The sequence below is a fragment of the Sinohyriopsis cumingii genome, chromosome 4 (genome assembly GCF_028554795.1).
Source record: "Sinohyriopsis cumingii isolate HCF-2022 chromosome 4, ASM2855479v2, whole genome shotgun sequence".
Taxonomy (NCBI): Eukaryota; Metazoa; Mollusca; class Bivalvia; order Unionida; family Unionidae; genus Sinohyriopsis; species Sinohyriopsis cumingii.
The window spans coordinates 114,234,317-114,259,601 of NC_142964.1; the positions used below are offsets into that span (position 1 = coordinate 114,234,317).

The 25,285-nt window shown below is 38.2% G+C and overlaps 1 protein-coding gene across 1 annotated transcript in view; it reads left to right on the forward strand.

Annotated features, from left to right (window-relative positions):
- LOC149801921 (tetratricopeptide repeat protein 37-like) overlaps positions 1 to 25,285 on the forward strand; it is a 160,982-nt gene that overhangs the window by 42,422 nt on the left and 93,275 nt on the right. The window contains exons 12-16 of the mRNA XM_089956305.1: positions 3,705 to 3,785; positions 7,432 to 7,523; positions 12,334 to 12,481; positions 13,178 to 13,357; positions 22,678 to 22,730. Of these exons, the coding sequence (XP_089812431.1) occupies positions 3,705 to 3,785; positions 7,432 to 7,523; positions 12,334 to 12,481; positions 13,178 to 13,357; positions 22,678 to 22,730 (554 nt within the window). The remainder of the gene's footprint in view (positions 1 to 3,704; positions 3,786 to 7,431; positions 7,524 to 12,333; positions 12,482 to 13,177; positions 13,358 to 22,677; positions 22,731 to 25,285) is intronic.

Consider the following 25,285-nt stretch of genomic DNA (forward strand, 5'->3'; position numbering starts at 1 on the left):
AATTTGCAATAATTTGTGATACTGTGTAATAACTGTATTCAATACATGGTAAAACAGGCCCAGTATTCTATGAGCTCTGGGCTGTGGACACAGGATTTCTCACACCCTACATAGTGTTCTAAAGAATCATTGTTTCAAATTATCTGATACCGTATTTACCGTATGTTTTCGGACACCGTTTGTTTTTGGACACCATTTTTTGTGGAAAATATAATATTTAAATGCCTTGTAAGTTTTCGGACATTGCTCTGCTATAATTTTTCTACAATTTATGTTTTCAGACACAATCTAGGAAGATCTGCTGCCTCGTTTTGTTGTAAAATTCACAGCTTGTTTACTGTTAATTTAACTGATACAAAAGTCGCTTCATTTGGTAGATAATTATTTATTGTGATCATGAACTTCCAGGAACTAATATAATTTAAATTTTTTAATCGTATGTATATATTTATGTATGTATGTATGCAGATAGATAAACATTGTTATATTAAGCCATACACAATAAGTAGCAATATCAAAGAATGAAAAGAAATATGATTTAATGCTGTAATATATTTAAATATATTATTCAGTATCAAGTAGCTTGTCCATAGCCTTTTGTAGGTCCTCGGGCGAAAAGCCCTCAAATTCTGTATCACTATCATCATCCATATTGTTTAATTGTTTGTCATTTCTGATCAGCGCATTTTCACTTCCGCTCAGATTGACACTGATGCCGCACACCTTGAAAGATTTAATTATCATTGTGCACTTTTCCTTTAATGTGTCCATGACATTTACAACCCAGTCCAATACAGTCTGTTTGCTGGCTGTCTTGATCCGTCCGTTGCTGCTTTCATTAGATGATATTAATGCATTCGTAGCATCCCTGATGTATTCTGTCCAGCTGCGGCGGAGGTAGCTCTTAACAGGTTTATTGATGCTCACATCAAGAGGTTGCAATTTGGATATGCAGCCTCCAGGTATTATTGCTGGCACAACGTTTCCGCGCCGCAACTGTTTCTTCACGACATCAGTGATGTGAGCCTGGAACGAGTCCATAACTAATAGTGATCGCTCTCTTCTGGTGAATGGCAAATAAATTTCTTCAATCCATCGCAGCATTAGCGTTTCATCCATCCATGCTTTCTCTTGAACTGCGATAATCCACCCTTTTGGAGCCTTCAAATCTAGCTGTCTCTTTCCCTTGAAAATAGTCATTGGAGGTAATACGTCGCCAGAACCTGCAACGGCTAGAACAACAGTAATGTGTCTCTTCTCCGCGCCAGTTGTACGAATTGGAACGCTTTTCGTTCCTTCTTTGTCCACTGTTTTCCCTGGCACAAGATCAAAGTACATCGGTGTCTCGTCCATGTTAATAATAAACTTAATGTCAAACTCGTCCTCCTCACGTCTATCCATCACAAACTTGTGGAACGAAGCAATCTTTTCTTCCAAATCCTTTGGTAAACGTTGGGCAAGAGAGGTCCTGCTTCTGGGCACAAAGTCATGTCTTTTCATGAAACTCTCTCCCCATGAATGACTGGCATGGAATTTGCTCTCCGGAAATTCTGTTGAGACATGCTCCTTGGCATATATACATATTCCCTCAACACTGACTGGAATTTGTAAGTCACGTTGAGTGAGCACCCATTGAGCTATCTTATCATCTATAGCTTGTCCATATGAAATGGGTCGTCCACACTTAGGCAAATGTCCGTTCAAGTTCAGATCGGCAGAAAAGTTGATTTTCATCCAGGTACTCACCGTGGATTTCGGAATCTTGAATTTTTCTGCTGTAGGTCTAATTCCCAGACATTTTGCATTGTTAACGATATCCTGCTTTTGCTTTAATGTATAATGTTTATAGTGACCACGTACAGAACTGGGTGGAGCACTCTCGGGTTCAAGATAATCAGACTCATCATCTAGAGCAGCTTTCTTCGTAGGCGGTTCTTTTTGTGATGTATCCTCAGAATCATTAATTTGAAGTCGCTTCTGTGGACGGCCTACTGGCCTCTTTGGAGACGATTTTGACAAGGGAGAGTCCCTCCACGAACTAGGCAGTGCCTCCTTGCTTGTTGCATAATGTATGATAAACTTATCCATCAAAATTATTACAGTACTAACAATATTATGTTTCACAACGACAGCTATCCAGTTTATAAACTTTTGATAGTGATGGGTATTTTATTTATACTTTATATTTTAATAGCTTGATTCGGCTAAAAGAATATAATTGGTTGTGGGTGTAGACATTGTTACACATGAAACCACATCAGACAGGTGTGACAGTTATGGCTTTGATTAGAAACCTTGACCCCTGCTTTATATCATTAAACAATACATCGGAGAGTCAGTATGGATTAGTAAAATTCATTGGCATTGTGCAACAAAACAAACCCCTTATCGCTGAGGCATTATATACCAAGGTTTAAACATAGTTATTGTTCTATTGGTAGTAAACCTCTTTGTAGACGATAAATATTGATTGTGGGTGCTAAATGTTTGGTACATCGTGTGCTCTTTTAATGAAATCCAGATGGCTGCATTTTATTTCTGAACACACATGTCAAAGAAATCCCACAAGTTTTATTATTAACAATTATCACCTAGACACCTTGAAATCTCCGACATACCGGTACATCAAAACAATCTTTGAGCAGTCGATTGTTTCGAGTCAGCAAGCTCTACTCATTTTGAAGCTACCCTCAGCTAGGTGGGGAGAAAAAAAGAGAGAACCACGACAAATTGACCACCTTTATTTTTAAAGAAAATAACAACATATTAAACACGCCGACTCGTATATTGCAATTTGCTTGTTATTTTTACCCTTCCTATGTGTGCATACAACACTCACCCCATATGGAGCTTCTCACCTTTGGTGCTCTAAGATTAGCCATCATACATGTACCGGTATTTCTACTCTCAATACTAATGTTTCTGTCATAAATATCTAAAAAATTATAATTCCAAAATCTTTTTATTTAGTTTGCATTAATATATTAATTACACAGAAATTAAGCTTGCGCGCGTTGGTAATGTAGATTTTAATGATCACCGATTAGCAGAGGGTTAAACTGTGGATTGCAAGATTATATAGTAATATGGCGGTTCTTTTGGAAAATACGCACACAATCGTGGCTCTAATACATGTATGGCTGTGTTTTCTGGTGGATGGACATGTATCACATAGACAAAATAGGCAAGTAATGCCTGATTTTCATTCATTATCCTTTCCGTGGTGCTTGACAAAATACTTGTTTTACTTCATGGCAGCACGTTGTCATGTGAGCTTACGGTAACTTCGTTACAGACATCGGGGGGGGGGGGATAAATCTATCTTCAAATGTATGTTTTCGGACACCTAATTAAAGAATTTGATATGTATTCGGACGACAATAAAAGTAATTATTTGTTGCAGTCCGAAAACATATGGTAAATATGGTACTATCATTTGATTTAAGAACTTTCCAGATATTGCATGAAGTACTAGATTTATATTATAAATGCATCTGCTTTGTGTTGGTGATCACTTTAAAAGCACACCTCTTGTAAAATTGGTTAATTCCATGAACTAAAGAATTTAAACCAAACTGCTGAATGTGTAAATATTAGGATTAAAATGTTTTAACATTACATAACAAATTTAGGTACTTGAAAAGTTTATGTATTTTATCATAGAAATGCATTGTTTTGGTCATAATTTTTTAAAAATTTTGCAGCATTTATATCCACCAACTCCAGACATCAGAAGACTGCAAGGACTTGCATATCTTAAAATAGGGGATATAAAACAGGCAGAGGTATGTAGCATAGTTTTATATTGCCTAATTATGGTTGCTTGTCGAATATCTGTTTTTTCACACTTTTTGAAGTATATTTCTATAATTAGAGGTTTTGATATATGATTACAAATGAAGATACAATCCTAGTATCATCCATTACAAAAAAAAATAAATAAATAAAGTGATTTCAGATTTCCTCTATATATCCATTGATCATGTGTTAGTTGTAGCTCTACAGGCCATTAGGCCAAGTAAGCTTTTGGTATGGTTGTGCGTCCATCATCCATTGTGTGTTGTGAATTGTGTGTCATTTGTCTCTACAAACAATTGTTTGTCACCATTCTGGAGTCCGTATTTGTCATCCATGTTCAATCAGACCTGAAATATGGTTTTATCTCGTCAAATCTTAAACAAGTTCAATAATGACAAAGACATCGGCACGTTTATGAGGTAATCTTGCATCTGATTTAAATTGTTGTTAACTCCAAAGGCTATATTTCTGATCTGATTTTAATCAAACTCAGAATATATGTTTACACTATTGAGCGATGAGTTTGATAATGAGAAAGATACACATTATGTGAGCTTGCTTCTGATTAGCCAAGTTTGTTACCACTATGTAGGCCATATTTCTGATCTGATTCTGATCAGACTTGGAACATGTGCTTATATCATTAAAATCTCAGATTAAATAATGAACTAGATCAATGTATAATAATTAGATGATCTTGCATCTGATTGAATGGGCTTGTTAGCCTTCTCAAGCCATAATTCATGATTCAGTTTGATAAAACTTGGAATATATGTTGTTATCTATATTTCATTTGCATTGTTTGTTAGATTCTTTTATTCGTAATATGCCATGTATAATTATATTTTTTACTTGACCTTGTCCAAAATAAGTTCATTTTCTACTTGACCTGAATCATTGATTTTGGTTTTGTAAACATGTTTATCTCAGTCTGAGTCCAGAACGTTGGAAATTACCCATGAAATGCTGAGTCTACCAATAGGTAAAAGTTTTTTCCAAAAAATGCTAATTGTGACCTTATCTTGAAATTATTTATTCATACTGTATGATCTGAGAAGAATTAGTTGTATTATTGTTGTGTTCATTTTTTCATTTGAGGTGGAATTAATTTATTCAAATTATTTTATTCAAACTGTTCTTCTCTGGAAGTACCAAGTGCTCAAAAATATCATTCTTGGAAATAGAGACTTGGAGTTTTAATGGAATTCCAGTAAGGATATATTCTTCGATTGTATTGTTGTGATTCAACAAAAGACTGTTGGCACATCACTACAATGCAGGCCACCACTTGCACATCAACACTTCCTGTGGTGGTTTTATTTTGGATTACCACTAAAGTTTATTCAGAACTTTAACCATTAATACTTGTGTTAGAAATTCAAGGATTATTGGGGATTTATTTTACAATACCATAAGTTCTTTTTATATTTTATTACTTTGTATTCTAGGGAAATAAATTATTTGTTGAAATTTACAAAGCTTGTTGCTTCTCACTCTTTTTTTTGAATTAGTTTAAAACCATAGAGTCATAATAACACATTAATATCTCTGATGAATTCGATTATAAGAGAGAGCTGCACTTAATAATTAAGTATTCTGTTTTCTGATTGGCTCAGCTTGTTACCCTTCTGAAAGCTACATTTCTGGTTTGATTTTGTTCAGACTTGAAATATTATGGATGTGTTTGTTATTGAGCAAGATGCATGCATATTAATGAGGTAATCTTGCATCTGATTGGCTGAGCTTGAGACCACTCTGGGGGTCATATTTTTAATCCATGTGTGATAAAATTTGGAATATGCAGCTGTGTCATCAAGGTCTTGGACAGTTTCAATAATGAGCAAGATTGGTGCGTATTAATGAGATGATCTTGCCTCTGATTTCTGTCCATTGTTACTTGAATTTTCCCATTAGGGTTACTGGTGGATTTTGGAAGACTTCATTTGATTACTTGCTCAAATGTTGGAGATGAGTATCAGTTTTGGTCATTATGTAGATGACATTTGTCAACACACAACTAAACATTTAAAATTTTAAGAAGAAACGAAAAATTCTTACTGTAATGAATTTACAAATATTAAAAGACTCATACATATTTAAATTTATACTATAAAATACTATAAATTTATACTATAAAATGCTCTATTATAACAAATACACTGTTATTATAACAAACAATTTTGATGGTTCTGAAATTATTTATCACAGCAAGGCATACATTTGATGCAATAACTAGTAGTATTTAGTAGGCCCTCACATTAAGGTGCAGGGATTTTATTTCTGTCCATCTCTCTGTCAATACACACTTCTTGTTCTTGTAACCACCAAAACTCTGCATCCTTTACACATATAAGCATGCCCATTGGTAGGTGAATCCCCTAGTACATATAGATGTGCCTTTTCAAGGTTCCTTCATTTCAGGTACGATTTTGAAGGAGCTATCACCCATTTTCATTTTGAAGGAGTTATTGCCCATTTTCCATCAGTTTTAAATTCCCACTGCAGCAGATCTTTGTAACCAGCATACCTCAGGACCCATATCCTGTGACAATTTGGTGTGTCAGCTCCATTTTCAGTAGAGTGATGGATCCTGACAATTATTCATATCTTTGTAAGGGATGATGCTTGTAACCATTGTAGCTCAAGAACCATTAGGTATATTTTAATTCAAGGGACTAGAACATTGTCTCAGACACTTGCATGTGCCTTCTGTGGGTTTTGTTTTATCAATTCCATTTTGGAGAGAGTTATGACCCTTGATCATTGTCATTGGTACGAACTTTGTCTCAGAGATGCGCATGTTCCTTTTATAGGTTTAGTCTTCTCCAATTCAGACAGAGTTTTTGCTTCTTGTAAAGCAAATTCTTTTATTTGCGTGGAAAATTAGAATGCTGCTGGCAGTCAGCATGGCTCAAAATCCATTCAACATATTCAGTTCTGAAAGAATTTGTTAAGAGCATTGTCCCTTGGACTTAGATCTGTCTTTTATGGGCTTTGTCTTGTCTACACCATACTGGACAGAATTATGGCTATTGTCAATCAACTTCATATCTTTACATGGGATTGTTGCTAATATGTTTCCTAATTCTAGTCTCCCAACAAAAGTTCCTCTTTAAAATCCAGTGGATCATATTGTTGTGGGTAAGGTCGTTTGTGATGTACTCTGGTGGCTCTAATTTTATATTGAATCTGCAGTCCCTGATTAATATAAGATTTACATAGATGATAATTGTTTTTCTTTCCAATGAAACAAATATTTAATAATTTAAATTGAGTTTTTATGATGTATCAAAACTGAAAACTAGTCACTATCATATTAAATAATTATCATCTTTGTCAAATCAAGAATTGTAGACACCAGAATAAAGATACAGATTGATGCTGATGATACACAAGTAATGTTTAAAGAATTTTCCCTAATATATATATATATATATATATATATATATATATATATATATATATATATATATATATAAAATTAGTATTAAAGAAAATTTTCTTATTGGGTCTTGATAAAATATATTAAACATAAACCCTCTAAATTCATCGAAAGTCTGGTACAATTCTACTAACAACAGATAGTGGACTGAGAAAGAAATACCATTGATTACTGTTGTTTTTTATGTACAGGATTGCTTATCAGAGGCTGGGGCTGCAGGAAGCCAGATGTTGAAAGGTTGCATAGCATATCACCAGGGACAATATGAAGATGCTGTGCAGTGGTCAGTAACAAATTCGCTAGTTATTTGTTTGAAAATATTCTTGTCATTTGAGTAACAAACAAAACCTAAATGTTTTCCTTTATTTTCTTTTCACATTGGACCATTTTGTTGAATAGTTTGCAGTAGGGCTGTTCTGATTAATTGATCTGGTTAAATAAACATCATCACTGTCATTGAGATGACCAAGTGAACACTTGCAATTTGCTGATTGACTAATTAATCAATTAAAGTTTTTGTGATCACTTGTGGTTAAAAGTCAGTTCTGCACCAAATGTACTATTTTATTCTTAAGACTGTTTGAAAAATATCCTCAAGTTTTTTGGCAAGATATTAATATGTGGAGAAATTATTTGAATAATAGTTGAGCATTGATTGCTTAGTATCATTTGATGAGAATTATAAAACATCATATTCACAGCACTCTTCTACACTTTGTATTCAGTTTTGAAACAAGAAATTGCCCCAGGTATGGTATATTTAGCTCTAATGGAAATAGATCAAATGGGACTTAATGGAAAGCATCATGGGCTTTCAAATTTATGGGCATTATGGAGAAACCCACCATAAAATATAGCTTCTATGGCTAAAAAATAGGAATACTTTAAACAACTTATTCTAAAAGAAACAGCTCAAAAAATGTTGACCAAATGTGACAGAAAGCACCTTGACATGTAGGGATTTGTAAAAACCGATACAAATGATGCCAAAGAAATAATCAAATATGGCTGCTATTACTAAAATTAGTAGGACCCTGGGTGGCCAAGTAGTTTAAAGCACTCTTCTTTACTGATCGTTGACATCTCACCTCTGTGCACATGGGTATGACTTGTGAGGAAGCTGCCAGCCACTTCCTTTGAGTCAGTGGTTCTTAGCAGAATTTTCCCAGGTTTTTCCTCCACCAGTTATTCTAGCTACCATGTATAACCTATCTTGCACTGAATAATGGCATTAAACCCAAAACAACAACAAAAATTAAAAATAATAAAATCTGTAAACACCTTCTCAAAAATTGCTGAACAGAATGTTAAAAAATTGGACAGAAAACATCCAGACACAAAAGGCTTTAAAATCAATACAAATGATGCGAAGTTGCAATCAGATATATTGGGCATGAAACCTTGAAAGGTCTTCTTAACAGAATTTGACCAAATTTGAAACAATGCACTTTGACATTAAGGTTATTTTACATTTTGTTTTACAGATGATGGTGATCTGTCATCAGACATGGTTGCCATTACTAAAAATAGAAAAATATTAAAATGACATTTAAAAAAAAAAAAACATGCAACCAAATTTGATATATAATATCCGGGCATTATGTGCTTTCTGATTGTACAAATGATGCCAATACACTGTCAAATATGGTTACCATTACAAAAAAGACATAGTATCAACATCTAAAATTTCTAAACATAACTTAATCAGCTGTGACTAAAAGCATCTTGGCATAAAGGGATTTCAAATTGGTACAAAATGATTCTGATCTGCCTTCAGATATGGCTACTGTTACTAAAAATATGAAAAGCTTTAAACAGCCAATATTTCCAAAAACTTAATATAAGTTGAATACTAAATACAGAAACAAATTTTAAAGAGCTTTATCCAAAATCCACTGAATAGAATTTGACCAGCTTGGACAGAAAGCTTATAGACCTTTTAAGAATGCTAATAATGCCATTAAATATGGATGAAGGTAATGAAAGATAGAAAATTAATGAAGCAGTTATTTTCTTGACATATGCAGTTAACAGATTGGAAGAAGTTTCTACATCTTGACCCAGATTTCTTGGTTAACTGCTCTTGCATTTGCATATTAGGTAGATTTCAGTCAGGTGAGTGATATCATGACCACTTAGCCTCTTGTTGTCATGAAAATTGTATCATTTCTAAAGAACACTGAACATTGCCAGAAAAACTTTGAATTGACTGTCTTATAGGTTTTCATTTTGCACCTGATTACTTTTCGGCTGCAGATTTATAGGGATTCATAAATTAAATAAAGAAGCAGGAGATTACTTTGCACCAGTAAGCTTGTGCCTGTGCTAAAAAATAGATTGATTACTTTTACAGGATGCCAGATATGTACCCCTTTAAAAAATTTTCTCTACAATATTGTATCCATAAGACACATTGTAATCAAATATAAAACTGTCCTAATCACCTGACTGTCCATATGAGAGGTTAGAGCATAGTTTTGTACATGTTCAGATGCATTTAAAAAAGATATTGTTCTTGTTACACTGTTTAGCTGTTTCATCCAATATGTTACCGAATTACAGTATGTTAGGAGTACATTCATTGCCTTGCACTCTTCCTAAGTTTAGAAAGATCTTCATCACATATTTTGACCTATTTTAACAAGCAAAAGGTGCTAAGAATCATCTGCTTGCCAATATGGAAGTTGTGTGGGAGTCATCATCTCATGGTTGGAGGGATTGGTGCCAAATTCACTCACTTGTCAGTGACTACTTCTGTTAATGCCTTGTCAGTATGCTTCTTCTGAAAGGCCTTGCAAATACCATCTAGTCTGTGCCTTTAAATGACAGTGATCACAGGCCTGGGAATGTCCAGACTTTCCTCCATGCACATGGACCAAATGTCATTTCCTGATGTGCAACAACTGGTGTGCAACTCTAGTCTCCTTGCTTGACTTGATCTCAGTGACTATGCTTCCGCAATTTTGAGCTCAACCTTCACCCATACATTTGCAGACAAACATATCCAGGAATCATTTATGCATATGACTCGTGTACTCAACAGAGCAGCTCTGTATTCATTCTCCAGTGTCATAACAGCTTCTGTTAATTTTCAGCTTACATAGAGAAATGTGTTCCAATGTACAGCCAATTCGTAAAATGACCACTGAGTTTGCCTTATCCCAGACAGGCTCAAGGTTCTAGTAGACTCACTGTCCTAATCAAGAATCAGCTGTATTGTACATGTACCCTCAATCTTTAGTCCACTTTTGAAGTACTGTGGTCTGTAGTGAAGTGGAGCAACAAATTCTTGACCATTATCTTGCCAGTTCCAGAATTTCCTTCTGAAACAACTGCACATGCAGATATTCCATCCAAACCTACAAATGTTAAACTAGCATTCCTGGCCCATATCAAACAATCCTTTAGCAAGAAACAGAACAAGTTGTGAACAGAGTTACTTGGACAGGAAAACCCTCCACTCTGAAAACCTTTGAAAGGAATTGGAGAGTTTTCTCCTAGTGGTTTGAGCAGTAACATATCTTTTTACAAGCCTCTGTATACAAACTGCTTACATTCTCCAATGACTTTTCATATAGAAAAGCTTTTCTCTGCTCACAATAAAAGGTTACCATTCCGTGATCTCAGACATAATTTGCTATGATGGAAAGGATGACATAGGTCAGAACAAAGACTACTCTGACCTTTTTACGAAGGTCTTGGCCTCTTATTGAAAATGGAACCATCGATCTGTTCTGATTTGGTTGAACAAGGAAACCTTCGAAGCACTGTATTGATCCCCTCTGACTCAATGTTCATAGTCGCTCAACTACAAGAGGTAAAATCAGTGAAATTCATGATTTATCAGTCAACCCGAACTATCATCACTTCACGATGATTCAGTTTTACTTGTGCTGACCCCTGCTTTCACTGCAAAGAACAGATTTCCACTCATGGGAAATCAGCTCCTGGTCATGAAACCAGTGTTTTCTTTGCATCTTTATGCCCAGCGGCATCTATATGACCCCTCAGGGCATCTGTATGACCCCACAGGGCATCTGTATGACCCCACAGGGCATCTGTATGACCCCTCAGGGCATCTGTATGACCCCACAGGGCATCTGTATGACCCCACAGGGCATCTATATGACCCCTCAGGGCATCTGTATGACCCCACAGGGCATCTGTATGACCCCTCAGGGCATCTGTATGACCCCACAGGGCATCTGTATGACCCCTCAGGGCATCTGTATGACCCCTCAGGGCATCTGTATGACCCCTCAGGGCACTGAAGCAGATTAAGCTCATGAGAAGGGAATCCTGCTTGTTTCTTGCCATTCAAGTATGGAACAGAGATTTTGCTTCTTCACAGTCTCAGCAATCCTTAATCCGTTGTTATCTGCTCATGCTACCAGTAACCCAAGGCCTGATGAATTTCTTATTTATATTGGTTCACTGTTAGGACAGTTGTCACTAGCATCATATTCAGGTACAACTACTGTTCCCTTGTTGATATCATTGAAGCCATGGAATGAAGGTCAGATGTGATGTTCACCAACTTTTACCTCATAGCTTCATAACGATGCATGTAACTTTACTTCTGCCGGATTTGCAGGAGGAACACTTTTCTTTAAGCAGTGTCTACTCACTGACCATATGTTAACCCTAGCATGTATCTTGTGTAAGACTAAATTTAGTTCATTTACATTAGGAGACAGGAGCCATGGTCAACTCTGGGGCTTTGGTATACAGGAATGTGACTCCCTCTGTCTCGTACCTATTTTCATAATGTGATGTGTATTTGAAGAAGAAATCAATTTTTGCTGCAAAATGCATGCATGGTTTTTCAGTAGTATGTAAGGGAAAACCCATTCAAAACCCTTACCATAGGTCCATCCGAGAAAGAGCTCCAGAAGTAATTGACAAGTGGACAAAGTTTGGTGCCAGTCCTTTTCCGAGGATAACCACTCTTTTCTCATTTTCATTTTGAAAAGCTTAGCTGTCTTAGCTTGGGAGGGCTGGTTTTGCAAGGCAGTAGAATCTTAGTGTATTATGATCAGGTAAGTATCATTGAAAAAACATTTAATTAGAAAATTTGGTTTCTCTATGAACAGTTTCCAAGAAGTCTTGTCATCTGCAGAGAGAGAAAAAGAGACCAGGGAGAGTGAAGTATTGCTTATGCTTGTCAAGTGTTACTGGGCTATCATAGGGAAAGAAAGTCAAGCTAAAGTAAAGGAAATCTGCTTCACCTCCCTTCTGCAGGTATGTTTTTTCAAATTTCAATTTGTTTGTACTATTTCTTTGTGAATGTTTTGATATTTAAGCTACTATTTGTTTCTATCTGTTCATCTGTCATTCAGTCCATCTGTTCATTTCTTTGTCCATCGATCACACTTCTATTTCCACTGTTAATGCCACAATCTTTTTTTTTTTAGATTAAGATTTAAAGTGTTATATATTTACCCATCATTATTAGAAGGTATGGCGTTGGGGTCTTTTCTTCAGGATCAGGGTCATGGCTTGATAATTTTAAGTTTTCAGTCAATTATTTTTTAACTCTGCACCTATCATGCTTTTTGAGATTAAGGAGAGAGGCATGATAACTCATTTGGTGGGGAAATTTGACTAATTCCTAAAATAATACCAGGTGAATGTTTTCTCCACATGTCCTACCAGGTTGTTTTATACAACAGAGCCAGTTAACAAGTCTTTCTGAGTCTGGTTTCATGGTATTTGTTGTTTCCATAGTAATGTTATCATAGCAGTGTATGATGCAGACATGCCATATTAGGTTGTAGTAGTACTGGTAGGCAAGCTGCAAAGTGCATGATTGATTTTCAGTTTATTGTCAGTTGCCTTTTCTTAAGTGATGATCAGTCATGACTTTATAATTGAACCCCAACACTACAGTCAACTTATAACGTTTTATTGTTTATTTTGTTTGTTTTTTTGGTAAAGGCTGCCAAGTTAGATCCTTACTGCTCAGAAACCTTCAAATACTTGGGACACTTCTACAGGGACATAAAGCATGACTCTTCTCAGGCCAGGAAGTGTTATAAGAAATCCTTTGACCTGGATCCATGGAATGAGGAGGCTGGATCAGCCTTGTGTGACATACTCACTGAATTAGGACTGGAGGTAAGCACCCTTTTCTCATTCCATATATATATATATATATATACATGACATATCTGACTCATTTTTGTTAAGTGAATGCTGGTGGGACATAGCAACAACTTTTCCAGTGTTGACATCTTCATTGTCAGCAGTTATTGTTTTGGATAATGTTTTTCATTTGCATATATTTCCTAAACACCTTGCTTGATTCTCATCATACTTGGCATGAATCATTATATTGCTAAGACAATATATTGAAGTTGAGGTTATAGTCGCAGAAAATGTGCATACAAATTTTGGCAGTTTTTCATTTCCTTGTATTTGCCTAAGCATTTGATGGATTTTCTTTATAGTTTGGAGGAATCATTGTGAAACTAAGACAGTTCATTCTGTGACATGAACACTTAACCTTTTCACCAAGAGGTAAAGGTCACAGATGTTGCGTTCACTCTTTGGTATTGCACTCACCACGCAGAAAGCCATGTGGAATTAACAGAATCCATTTCGACGCAGGCAGCATGAATTTATTGTAAGTGTATGAGCAAATATAATGTATTTGAATGAGACCAGAAAATGAAATTGGTTTTACTTTTTTGTATATATTCCTTATCCAGTTTGCTCAATCCTTATATTTTCATTTAAATGTCAAATTTAAGTTAAACAATATCACTCCATCAAACATGAGACAGTTTTGACAAGCATCATTTAGAGTCTTGACAACAAACCATTCAGAGCTACATTTATGCTTTATTCACATCTTAAATTTACCAAGTTTGCAGTGATTCATATTTTTTTTGATTATAAAATTACAGTTTTGTGCTCATCCAGTGTTTTGTGCTTTGATTGGTTCTGGTGCATTTAGTCCAAGTTTCCTCAGACCATATGTACCAACTTTAATGTCCAGATATCTTACACTGGAAAGGTTAGATTAGACAGAATCAGTTTGAGACAGTTTTGTAAGTTTGAAGTGCCCCATGTTTGAGCACCATGTTTATCAGATAGATGAGGAAACTCTCATTATGTGTAGAACACCTCATTTTTGTCTGAATCAGGTTTAATTAAAGTACAGGTGTCGCTTGCTATATGCCAGTTCAGTTATGTTTTAATGATGAAATAACATTTAATGTGTGCCACTGTGATTGGTTGTATGCCATCACTGGCACAATGTGCTGTGACTCATGCGCTGTCTATGTATATGCATACATAGTCATTTCATCTTTCACCAAGAGAGCACAATTACTTCAAATTTACTTGTTAACCCCAGGAACACATCTGTGGCATAAATAGGGTGTCACCCCTATGTTTTTCTTTCCAGTAGCATTTCTTTTTTCCGATATTTGTGTGAGTAAAATATCATCAATTTTATTTGCATACTTTTTTAATACACCTTTGAAGGCTTATTATGAGTTATCAGGGAATTTCTCCTTCAAATACGTTCCCCGATCACATTAACGTTAGGGATATAAGCCTGCTACCTCTCGAATCCAGCCCTACTAAAAGACGAAAATTCGTCTTTTCTGTCTATCTCATATAGACCAAAGGGCAATAAGTCTTGCCCCTTACCTCCCCTTGCCACCGCCAGGTGTCACTAGTTTTTAAGCGTCGCTTGTACTGATAACACGTACATTATACCTCCAAACAATCCAAGCCATCTTAGCATTAAATTGGACCATCCGAAGTTAAATTTGGATTTATTGCGTTGGACAATCATTCTTCTACAGGTTGTATGCATTATTTTAACAATTTTTTCAAAATTGAGTGACTTTGTCACCCTTATGGATTTCGTCTACTGAAGACCATGTTACACATACTATCGCTGAACTCGTGTTGTGAATTAAGAGTTAACGCAACACTGACTAATTTCGCTTACTCCGTTAGTAGTGGTTGTGGTATTAGCGAATTAATAACATGCTGAATTGCTAATTTGTGCTTTGTTTTCTTTTCTTGAGTCGTTTCAGTAGAAATGTGAACCAAATGCATGAATGCAAAAGTTCGAAGCAAAAGAAGACAACCATGACTCTTGTATTGTATGTACCAAGTGTACATCATCTATACCATGCAGCGTGTGTAATACTTGGACAGAGCAAATGTGGGCTGATGCAGTCCAGAAGGAACATCAGCGGCAATGGAGGAAAGTAATGTTGACAGGGTACAACAGTCCACCTTTGAACAGATGTGTCGTTTGGTCCAGGAAATGACGACGCAGCTATTGACATCAGGCCAGATATTACCCTTATTTCCCTCGCTCGCTTCCACAGCTTTTTCTGACTCTTTGGGGGAATGTTCACCCAATTTTAGGCTGCCCAGTGGGCGTAAGTCCCCCCGCATGTCCAAGCATGGCCTTCGGGCCTGTAAGTCAGGACACATGGGGTTTTTACCGGATCCATTGGATCCATTTCATTATACAACCTCTATGTCACCGGCCGTCCAGCTGTCCCAGCATGGGGACCCTATTGCTAAAACAGTCCGACCAAATATGATTTACGGGGATCTCAGTGATAAATCCGTCCATCAAGCTGTACCGCCGGCAACATACCAATACTATGGCGGAGATTTTAGTGAGAAATCTGTCCGTCCAGCCAGGCCATTGGAGCAGCCGCTACCGGTGATAGCAGGACCGTCGCCAACATTCAGGCCAACCACAAGCCAGACAAACCAGCCGGCAGGGCCATCCGTCCATATGTTCATGGCTTATCCACAAGGGAGAGTTAGTGACAGTGTCAAGGATGACGGAATTGCATCATCTATGCCACCTGGTATGCTCTATCCAGAAATGCAAGCTATTCCAGAACACGACTCGGCACACAGTGAGGGTGACGAAACTCCTGCAAATCAGCCGTACACAGATCCAACCATGGAACGGACTGAGTTTGGCTTCAAGGCAGCAGTGGAAGAAATTTATAGGGTGTTGGCAACTTCAGAATGTCCTCCACCTCCTACCGCCACTCAAGACTACGAAGTTAAGGCGTCTGTAGATCTTGACAGGGAGGAAGAGACGCCATCCTTCCGGCTCCTTCCCCAGTCGGCAAAACTTAAGGAGATCATTGATCATCTATCAGGACAAATAGGTGATCCGGGGAATGCTAAGGCGTTCTTTTCAGAAAGCCAAGTACCAGCGACGTTCTCGTGTCGCTGGTACAAAACTCATTCAGATGCCTTCAGTACGGATCTTCCAGCCCTGGACAAAAATATGGCAGCAGTTCACATGTCCGCTCCACTGTTTTACAAAGTGGACAAAAATGTGTTCCATGCCACGTCAAAGCTAGTCCGGAACGTAGTTGCTACGTCTTCAATGTTAGACTTGGCTTCATTAGCCATTTTCCGACTTGCAGAAAAATACGACAATGACCACGCTTGGGAAGTGATGGCCCGGATTGCTAGAGTTATTAACAGGGCAGCTCACCATTCCATGGCTAATGCGTTGACTGCTTCTGCCAACTTAGACCTGATACAACGTGACGCATGTCTGTGGTCCACGTCGCTCAAGCCCCATCATCCTCTGGCTTTACGGATGACTCCGTTTGGGTCACCTTTACTCTTTGGAGGAAAAATTGAAGAAGTTCAGAAGCAGGCAGCTCAGGAACTACCCCTCCAACTCGCCGCCCAGCCCTCGCAGGCGTTTAGAAAAAATCCCCTGCCACAGCGGAGGGATGATTGGCGGACCAGGGACAAGGGATCCTTACAATCAAATATGCAGTATAGATCCCAACCCAATGCCAGGAGACAGTCTAATCAAGCCAGGAGGCAACCATACAGAGGCGGTAAGAAACAAAGTTTCTCCGTCTTCAAGCCTCCTAACTCTAAAAGTTGACATACCCTCCACACCACCCGCGGACAGCCTAACTGTGGGCGGCTGCCTCCTGCAATTTCAGGACCACTGGACCACCTTTTTTCCTCTGAACGATTTTGTGATCCAGGTCATTTCGGAGGGGCTTTGGATTTCATTTATCCAACCCCCTCCCCTGTCCTCCTCTCCCCTCTTCACGGACGTACCGTCCGATCGGGAGAAGGATACCTTTCTACAACAGGAGATACGGTCGCTCATAGAAAAATGGGCGGTGGAGATTGTGAAAAAAAAAAAAAAACCGCAATCGGGGTTTTTTTATTCCTGGCTGTTTCTTATCCAGAAGGAAAACGGCAAGTTGAGGCCGATCATCGACCTGAGTCGCCTCAACCAATACATTTTACCACCGAAATTCAAGATGGAAACGGCAAGATCAATCCGTCTTTCCATCCGGCGGGACGAGTATGCCGTCAGTCTAGATATGACCGACGCATATTTTCACGTCCCTATCCAGCTTACCACGACGCGGTTCATCAGTTCCAGGTCCTACCCTTTAGCCTCAACATCAGCCCTTGGGCTTTTACCAAGGTTATGGATTGTGTCGTCACCCTGTTCCGCTCGACTTCATCTACAGGGACGGCAGTGTACTTGGACGACATTCTCCAGAAACATATGGTAAGTTCTATTCTGCTCAAAGGCAGAAACGATCTTTTAGCACTTTTAGGTCATCTAGGCTTTCTCGTGAACTGGAAAAAGTCCGATCTCCGTCCATCCCAGCGTTTTGTCTATCTGGGTATGGAGTTTCTCACCGATCTGAATCTGGTACAGCTTCCTCGCGCTCGCATAATCCGGATCATCGAACTCGTCGAGTCCGTTTCCAACAGGACGTGGATTTCAGCGAGAGAATTCTTACAACTCCTCAGATTATTTAATATGGTGGCGGACTTGATCCCGCTTGGCCGTCTTTTTATGCGTCCCTTACAAATGACGTTACTGGCACAATGGCGCCGCTTTTCAAGTCCCCTCAATCAAACAATAATGATCACGCCCGAGATACGATCATTCCTGCGTCAGTGGCACAACCCCGGTTGGCTGGCCACAGGGATTCCTCTGGAGATGCCCCAAACGGAGATAACGGTATGTACCAATGCCAGTACCTACGGTTGGGGTGCCCACCTGTTGCTGGACTTTGCTACAGTCAGCGGCACGTGGGAGCCAGGGGAGAGGCCTCTCCACATCAACCTTTTAGAAATGTGGGCTGTCTTCAATGCCTTTCATTTCTGGAAGGATCAACTCTCAGGAAAAACTGTCCTCATTATGTCAGACAACTCTGTGGTGGTGACTTACCTCCTCAAACAAGGGGGCACCAACTCACCAGACCTGTGCATTCTGATCTGGCAGTTTCTACGTTGGTTCGACAACCTCCACATCAACGTACAAATCAGACACATTTCCGGCAGACTCATTGTCTTGGCCGACACTCTATCCAGGAAAGGTCAAGTCATTCACATGGAATGGTCACTCCATCAATCAGTCTTTCTTCGGATTTGCACACTTTGGGGGCGTCCAATGATTGATCTTTTTGTGACAAGGTGGAATCGCAAGTTGCCCATCTTCGTCTCTCCGGCTCCAGACCCACAGGCTTGGGCCGTGGATGCTCTGTCAATCAGCTGGGAGGGGTTGTGGGCATTCGCCTACCCTCCCACGGTTTTGGTACCGAAAATAATCCAGAGGTTAATGGGTCAGAACTGTCAGATGATTCTGATTGCCCCTCTCAGATGGAACAAGTCCTGGGTCACTGATCTACTCGATCTAGCGATAGATCTACCCAGGAAGATTCCAACCAGCCCAAATCTTCTCAAACAACCGCGGTCACGGATGTTCCACCCCTGCCCAGACCGTCTTCTTCTTCACGCTTGGCTCTTGTCCGGACAGCCTTGCGAGACAAACAATTTAAACCTTCGATTGTGGAGAGAATCTCAAGAGCAAGAAGGCCTTCCACTCTGAAGGCTTACGAGAGAAAGTGGCATGTTTTCAGAGACTGGTGCCATATCAATAACATCGTCCCTTTGAGTGTCTCAATCCCTCAACTGGCTGACTTTTTTCTCTGGCTTTTCGAGGAGAAACAGTTGGCCCCAATTACTATCAAAGGCTACCGCTCCATGATATGAGACACATTCCGCCATCATGGTAGATGTGATATTGGGCATAACAAAGATCTGTCAGATCTTTTTGCCAATTTTGATTTCAATCGACCAAAATCCCTCACCCTGTTTCCAAAATGGAATCTGTTTTGGGTTTTAACATGGCTCAGTTCAGACAAATTTGAACCTTTAGCCCACACTTCGTTAAAGCTACTATCATACAAAACATGTCTCACAAGATCAGAGTCGCCTCATGAAGATTACAGGTCATGAGATTAGAGCAATCTTGGTGAGCCTTGCATTCAAACGCAATGTTTCGATCTGAGATATAATAGAAGCTGTTGGCTGGCATGCAGAGTCAACCTTCTCCAGTTTTTATCTCAGAGATTTGGCTTCGCAGAGGCAAACCTTGAATCTGGTAGGTCTGGTGTCGGCAGCCCAGATGACCACCAGACCCATTTAAAACAATCAGCACAGCCTATCAGCTTCGCTGGATTCGCCAGTGAAATTTCGTTAGTAAGAAGATTTCAATAACTATCTTCTTAACCATATATAGGGGTCACATATCACGGGACCCTAGGCTGTGTTGCTGATGAAATTAGAACGGGTTATCTTTCAAATGGGGAATCCAGCCATCATTCCCTAGAAGGTACCCGGGGTGGAGGTAGGATGCTCAGCATTCCCTCCTCATATTACCTATTCTCCTAACGTTAATGTGATCGGGGAACGTATTTGAAGGAAAAAGCAAATTTTTTAGTAAATTATGTTTCTCCGAGAATACTTACCCGATCACATTACTTAAAAACCCTCCCAACCACCCCGCTATGCGAGCATCCTCGTATAATATATATCGCTCAGCTTAAATAACTAGTGACACCTGGCGGTGGCAAGGCGAGGTAAGGGGAAAGAGTTATTGCCCTTTGGTCTATATGAGATAGACAGAAAAGACGATTTTTCGTCTTTTAGTAGGGCTGGATTCGAGAGGTACAGGCTTATATCCGTAACGTTAATGTGATCGGGTAAGTATTCTTGGAGAAACATAATTTACTAAAAATTTGCTTTCCCCATCACATGCTGACATAATCTGACTGTCATGGATCACTATTTCCTGCTGTTTCATAAGCTGAATCAGCAAATATAGCTGTTGCCAGAGTTTGAAATTTTGAGACTCGGACCCCAATCTTAAGGATTTTTCAGTCTTTACTTGCTATTGGAAATAACTATGTAGAGCTAATCATGTGATCTTCAGAGTAACATAGTTATAGAAGATAGCAAACAGTATCTTGTATCCGATCACATCATTGACTTACAAACATTGAAGACATCTTAACAGTAGGGCATCACTGGAATATGTTATGATGTCATTAGACTGTCAAATAATAATCTTTGACAGTTGTTCCAACATGCCAACTAACCCAAGACAACCAGGTAGTGACAAGAAAAATAAGGATGGCATCCATGATATCTCTGCACATGGGTCATAAACACTTGTCCTATTTGTTTGCCGTTGATGAGAATACATTGAAATCATCTTGTTCCAGATTGTGAAAATGTCTATTACAATTTGAGCAAATCATAGCACATATATTTGATCATGACCATAATACACTGAGTGGGAGTTTGAGTGAAATAAACAATCATATTTACAGGTATCCGCCAACTTAATTTTGTGTTAATTCAATTTCATGTAAATTGTTTTGTTTAACCTAATTTTTTGAGTGAAGTTAGTAACCAGTAGGTTACTATTTCCTCCCATTATGTGAATCACCCTAGGAAGTAGCCCTTTAATGTAAGACATCTACCCAGACAGTTATGTTGTTGACAAACAGCATAAATGTCAGGGTAGATGTATTACATTGTAGGACTACCCAGGAGGCTATTATAACTTTACAAGTAAAGTCCCATAGCACTACATATTAATGGGAATTGAAATAAAGGTAAAACAAGTTGTATTTAATGTTTCAGACTTCAGACTAAACTTGTGTATACCAAGGTCACCAGTGTAACAAAAACTCTTTGTTAGAATATGTACATTTGTAGATGTCCTACTCTCCTTTTCCTTTCTGTTGTTGTTATTGTTGTAGGGTTTAACACCATTTTTCAGCACACGATAGGCTATACATGGTGGCCAGTATTAATGGTGGAGAAAGAACCCGGGAAAACCCTGGAAAGAACCACCGACCCACGAGAAGCTACTGGCAAGCTTTCTCACATACCCACATTGGCTGAATCCAAGACTCAAACCCACACAGACAGAGGTGAGATGGCAGTGATCCATAACAGAGAGCACTTTAGACCACTCGGCCACTCAGGGCCCCCCATTTTGGAATGAGTCTCCATTCAGTTCTATGCCAGCATATTTTTCTTTGGTTTATCATTAGCCGTTGGACTGGTTTATATAATACTTATCCAGTACTGCGTCAGAGGAGACGAATGAAACAAGTTGTCAACAATCAATTTATCTTCAAAGAAGTAACAATGAATTCACAAGCTAAGTTTAAATACTTTAATTTAGTAAGCTATTTTGGCAACCAAGAAATCGATTTTTTTTCTTCATTGAATTATGCATTTATTTGGTTATGCATTATGCATTCAAAGTGAACATTGACTTGGTTCTATCTCAATTTCTTTCGCTTGCGTTTGAAATGGCGTCAGCGCTGGAAACTGTTTAAAATGCTAAATTACTTTTTATGATTGGTGAATGAGTTGATTCGAGGGTTTATCCTTGCAAGTTTTATATCATATTAATTGGCTAGCAATCGGTCTTCATGGCGTTCTAAATTAAATTGATTATTATTATGACTCACTGAACATTTGTATTTTGACAGATCAATGAACTAAATGTTTCTTTGAGGTCGTGTCACTTGACCCAGGCAGGATTGTTACTTTTGCTAAGTCGTGCCCGCTCGGAAAAGGACCACAACAACACCAACAATCCACTTACGGCTAATTTGTCGAATGATTTTCTAGCATATCTGCAGTGTGAAGAGCAGTTTGGTCTGAGTTTGTTGCACATGTAAATCGTGTCCAAGCTGCAGGGATTAGTCGTAAACAAAATTCGACCTTCTTATTTACAAAGCTTTCTCACATACCCACATTGGCTAAATCCGAGACTCGAACCCAGGCAGACAGAGGTGAGATGGCAATGATCCGTAACGGAGAGTGCTTTAGACCACTCGGCCACTCAGGGGCCCTTTTCCATTCTGTAACTGAAATCAGCAATACAGGGTTAGAATATGTACATTTGTATATGTCCTACTCTCCTTTTCCATTCTATAACTGAAATCAGTAATGCAGGTTTCGTACAAATTCACTTGATAATTTATTATATAATTTCAGCTCTAATGAAAACTTAATACTTTCTTGGTTAACATACATACAAACAAGTACCTGTACTTTTGGTTTACTTTCAGGAGGATGCTCATTCATTGCTTCTTGATGTCACAGGGAAAGCAAGTGCAGGAAGGTATGAGGAAAACTAGTCCCAAGTGGAAGTCACAAAATAAAGATGTGTTTGACTGATAATCATTTTTAATGTAGGCTTTTTGTTTGACTGATAATCATTTTTAATGTAGGCTTTTTGTTTGACTGATAATCATATTTAATGTAGGCTTTTTGTTTGACTGGTAATCATATTTAATGCAGGCTTTGTGTTTGACTGAGGATCATATTTAACTTAGGCTTTTTGTTTGACTGATAATCATATTTAATGTAGGCATTGTGTTTGACTGATAATCATATTTAATGTAGGCATTGTGTTTGACTGATGATCATATTTAACTTAGGCTTTTTGTTTGACTGATAATCATATTTAATGTAGGTTTTTGTTTGACTGATAATCATATTTAATATAGGCTTTTTGTTTGACTGATAATCATATTTAATGTAGGTTTTTGTTTGACTGATGATCATATTTAACTTAGGCTTTTTGTTTGACTAATAATCATATTTAATGTAGGTTTTTTGTTTGACTGATAATCATATTTAATGTAGGTGTTATGTTTGACTGATGATCATATTTATCTTAGGCTTTTGTTTGTCTGACACTCATATTTAATGTAGGCTTTGTGTTTGACTGATAATCATATTTAATGTAGGATTTGTGTTTGACTAATGATCATATTTAATGTAGGCTTTGCGTTTGATTGATAATCATATTTAATGTAGGCTTTGTGTTTGACTGATAATCATTTAATGTAGGCTTTATGTTTGACTTGAGACCAATTTACTACTTAAATTTCTGTCCTAGTTTGTTCTTTTTTTTTCCAACTACATCACACAATACAAACATAATCCTGTTTGGGGCATTTTGTTTGCATGAAGAAATATATGTGCAAATATGTATCTTGCCCTTTATAGGTGTAAGATCTTTAAATTGGCCTCTTTTCAACTTATATTTATTTACTGGTCAAGATTATTGCAGTCTGTACCTTGATTGGTATTGTAGAGAGGCAGTTAGGACATTTAAAAATAAAAGTTTTGCATTCATAGATGTCAGGCAAGACTGCCTGTTGCCGTCATATTAATGCTTAACATTTCCCTCTAATTTATTTGTATAAATATTTGATTATCATTAAGACAAGAGACAGTGGTGTACATGATAGTTTTAGTTAATGGATTTTAAGCGGTCAGATATGGTAATGTTAGAAACAAATTCTACCTAGTTCACATCTGATACTGATAAAGATTCTGACCCATTGGAGTTGGAGTCTGCAGTTGTCATCACTGTTGTTTTGATAAACTATTGCCCTGGTGTAAAACTAAAGAATTGTTCTCTGTAAAGAGCAGTCGTCTTGAGCCCTAGCTTGGGTGAACATTAAAAATTGGCTGGGAATATACTTTGTGTTGGATGTTATTGTTTGCAACTTTTGTACCCCGTAACAATTTTGGTGGCAGCGGCGGGAAAGCAAAGTTGTTGGAAATTTGACAGTAACATTGAAACAGCACAAGTACCAAAGTTTTGTCTGAGTAGTGTAGCTGTAAATTGCTATTGGATATACTCTGTAACTTTGTGTGGGTGAGATTCCTGTTAAGCCAAGGATAAACAAAATAAGGATTGAAATGACAACCCAAGGTGGCGTTATAGATGAGGAAGTAGGAACGATTGTTGAAGAGCACAGCATTGCAAGGGATAGAACCAGACGGAAACAGCAAACAAATTTGATGCAATTCACAGATATTGAGGGAGACTTCAGTGGTGAAGAACCATATGACATGGAAATAGAGGAAGAGCAACCGGTAACAAAACTAAAGAAAACACAGAGCAAACTAAAAACATCCAAAGACATCAAAAAGCAAACTGAACGTGACCGGTTACAGTTAGAGAGGGAATGTGCAATTGAGAGACAAAAATTAGACTTTGAAAGGGAGAAGTTGCGAATGGAGCACAGTCTTAAACTTAAAGAGCTGGAGTTAGAGATCGAGAGGGTGAAACATCAGAAAGACATAGATAAAAGGAATGAGAGCCTCCCATTCAAAGTCAAGCTTCAAACTTACAATCATCAAGCGAATGAAGACATTCTTACATTTCTCTCAGAATTTGATGCCGTGGCTGATCACGCCAAATGGGGCGAAGAAATGAAAACCCTGCAACTGAGAACACTGCTAACAGGGGAGGCAAGAGAGGTAGCACAACAAACAAGTAAAAGCTATGTTGAGCTAAGAAAGGCCCTGATAAATAGGTTTGGGAAAAGACCTCATGAATATTTCAGCCAGTTAGTTAGCATAAGAAGGGATGCTAATGAAACATACAGAGGTCTGATGGCACGTATAGAGCAGTATTTAACACGGTTCATTGATAGTCGTGATCCACATAGATGTTTAGCAGATGAATACTTCTTGAAGGCTCTCCCACCAGTGCAGGCCCAGTGGATAAGGCGCAATAAAGGCAATGGCTCTGTTGTCGATGCTGCTGAGGATTATGTTTTGCCCATCAGTGACAGCAAGTTCGACCATAAGCACAGCCGACAACAAGCAAATAACCAAGCATCAAGTTCACCTCAGTCCAAGAAAACTGGTTTG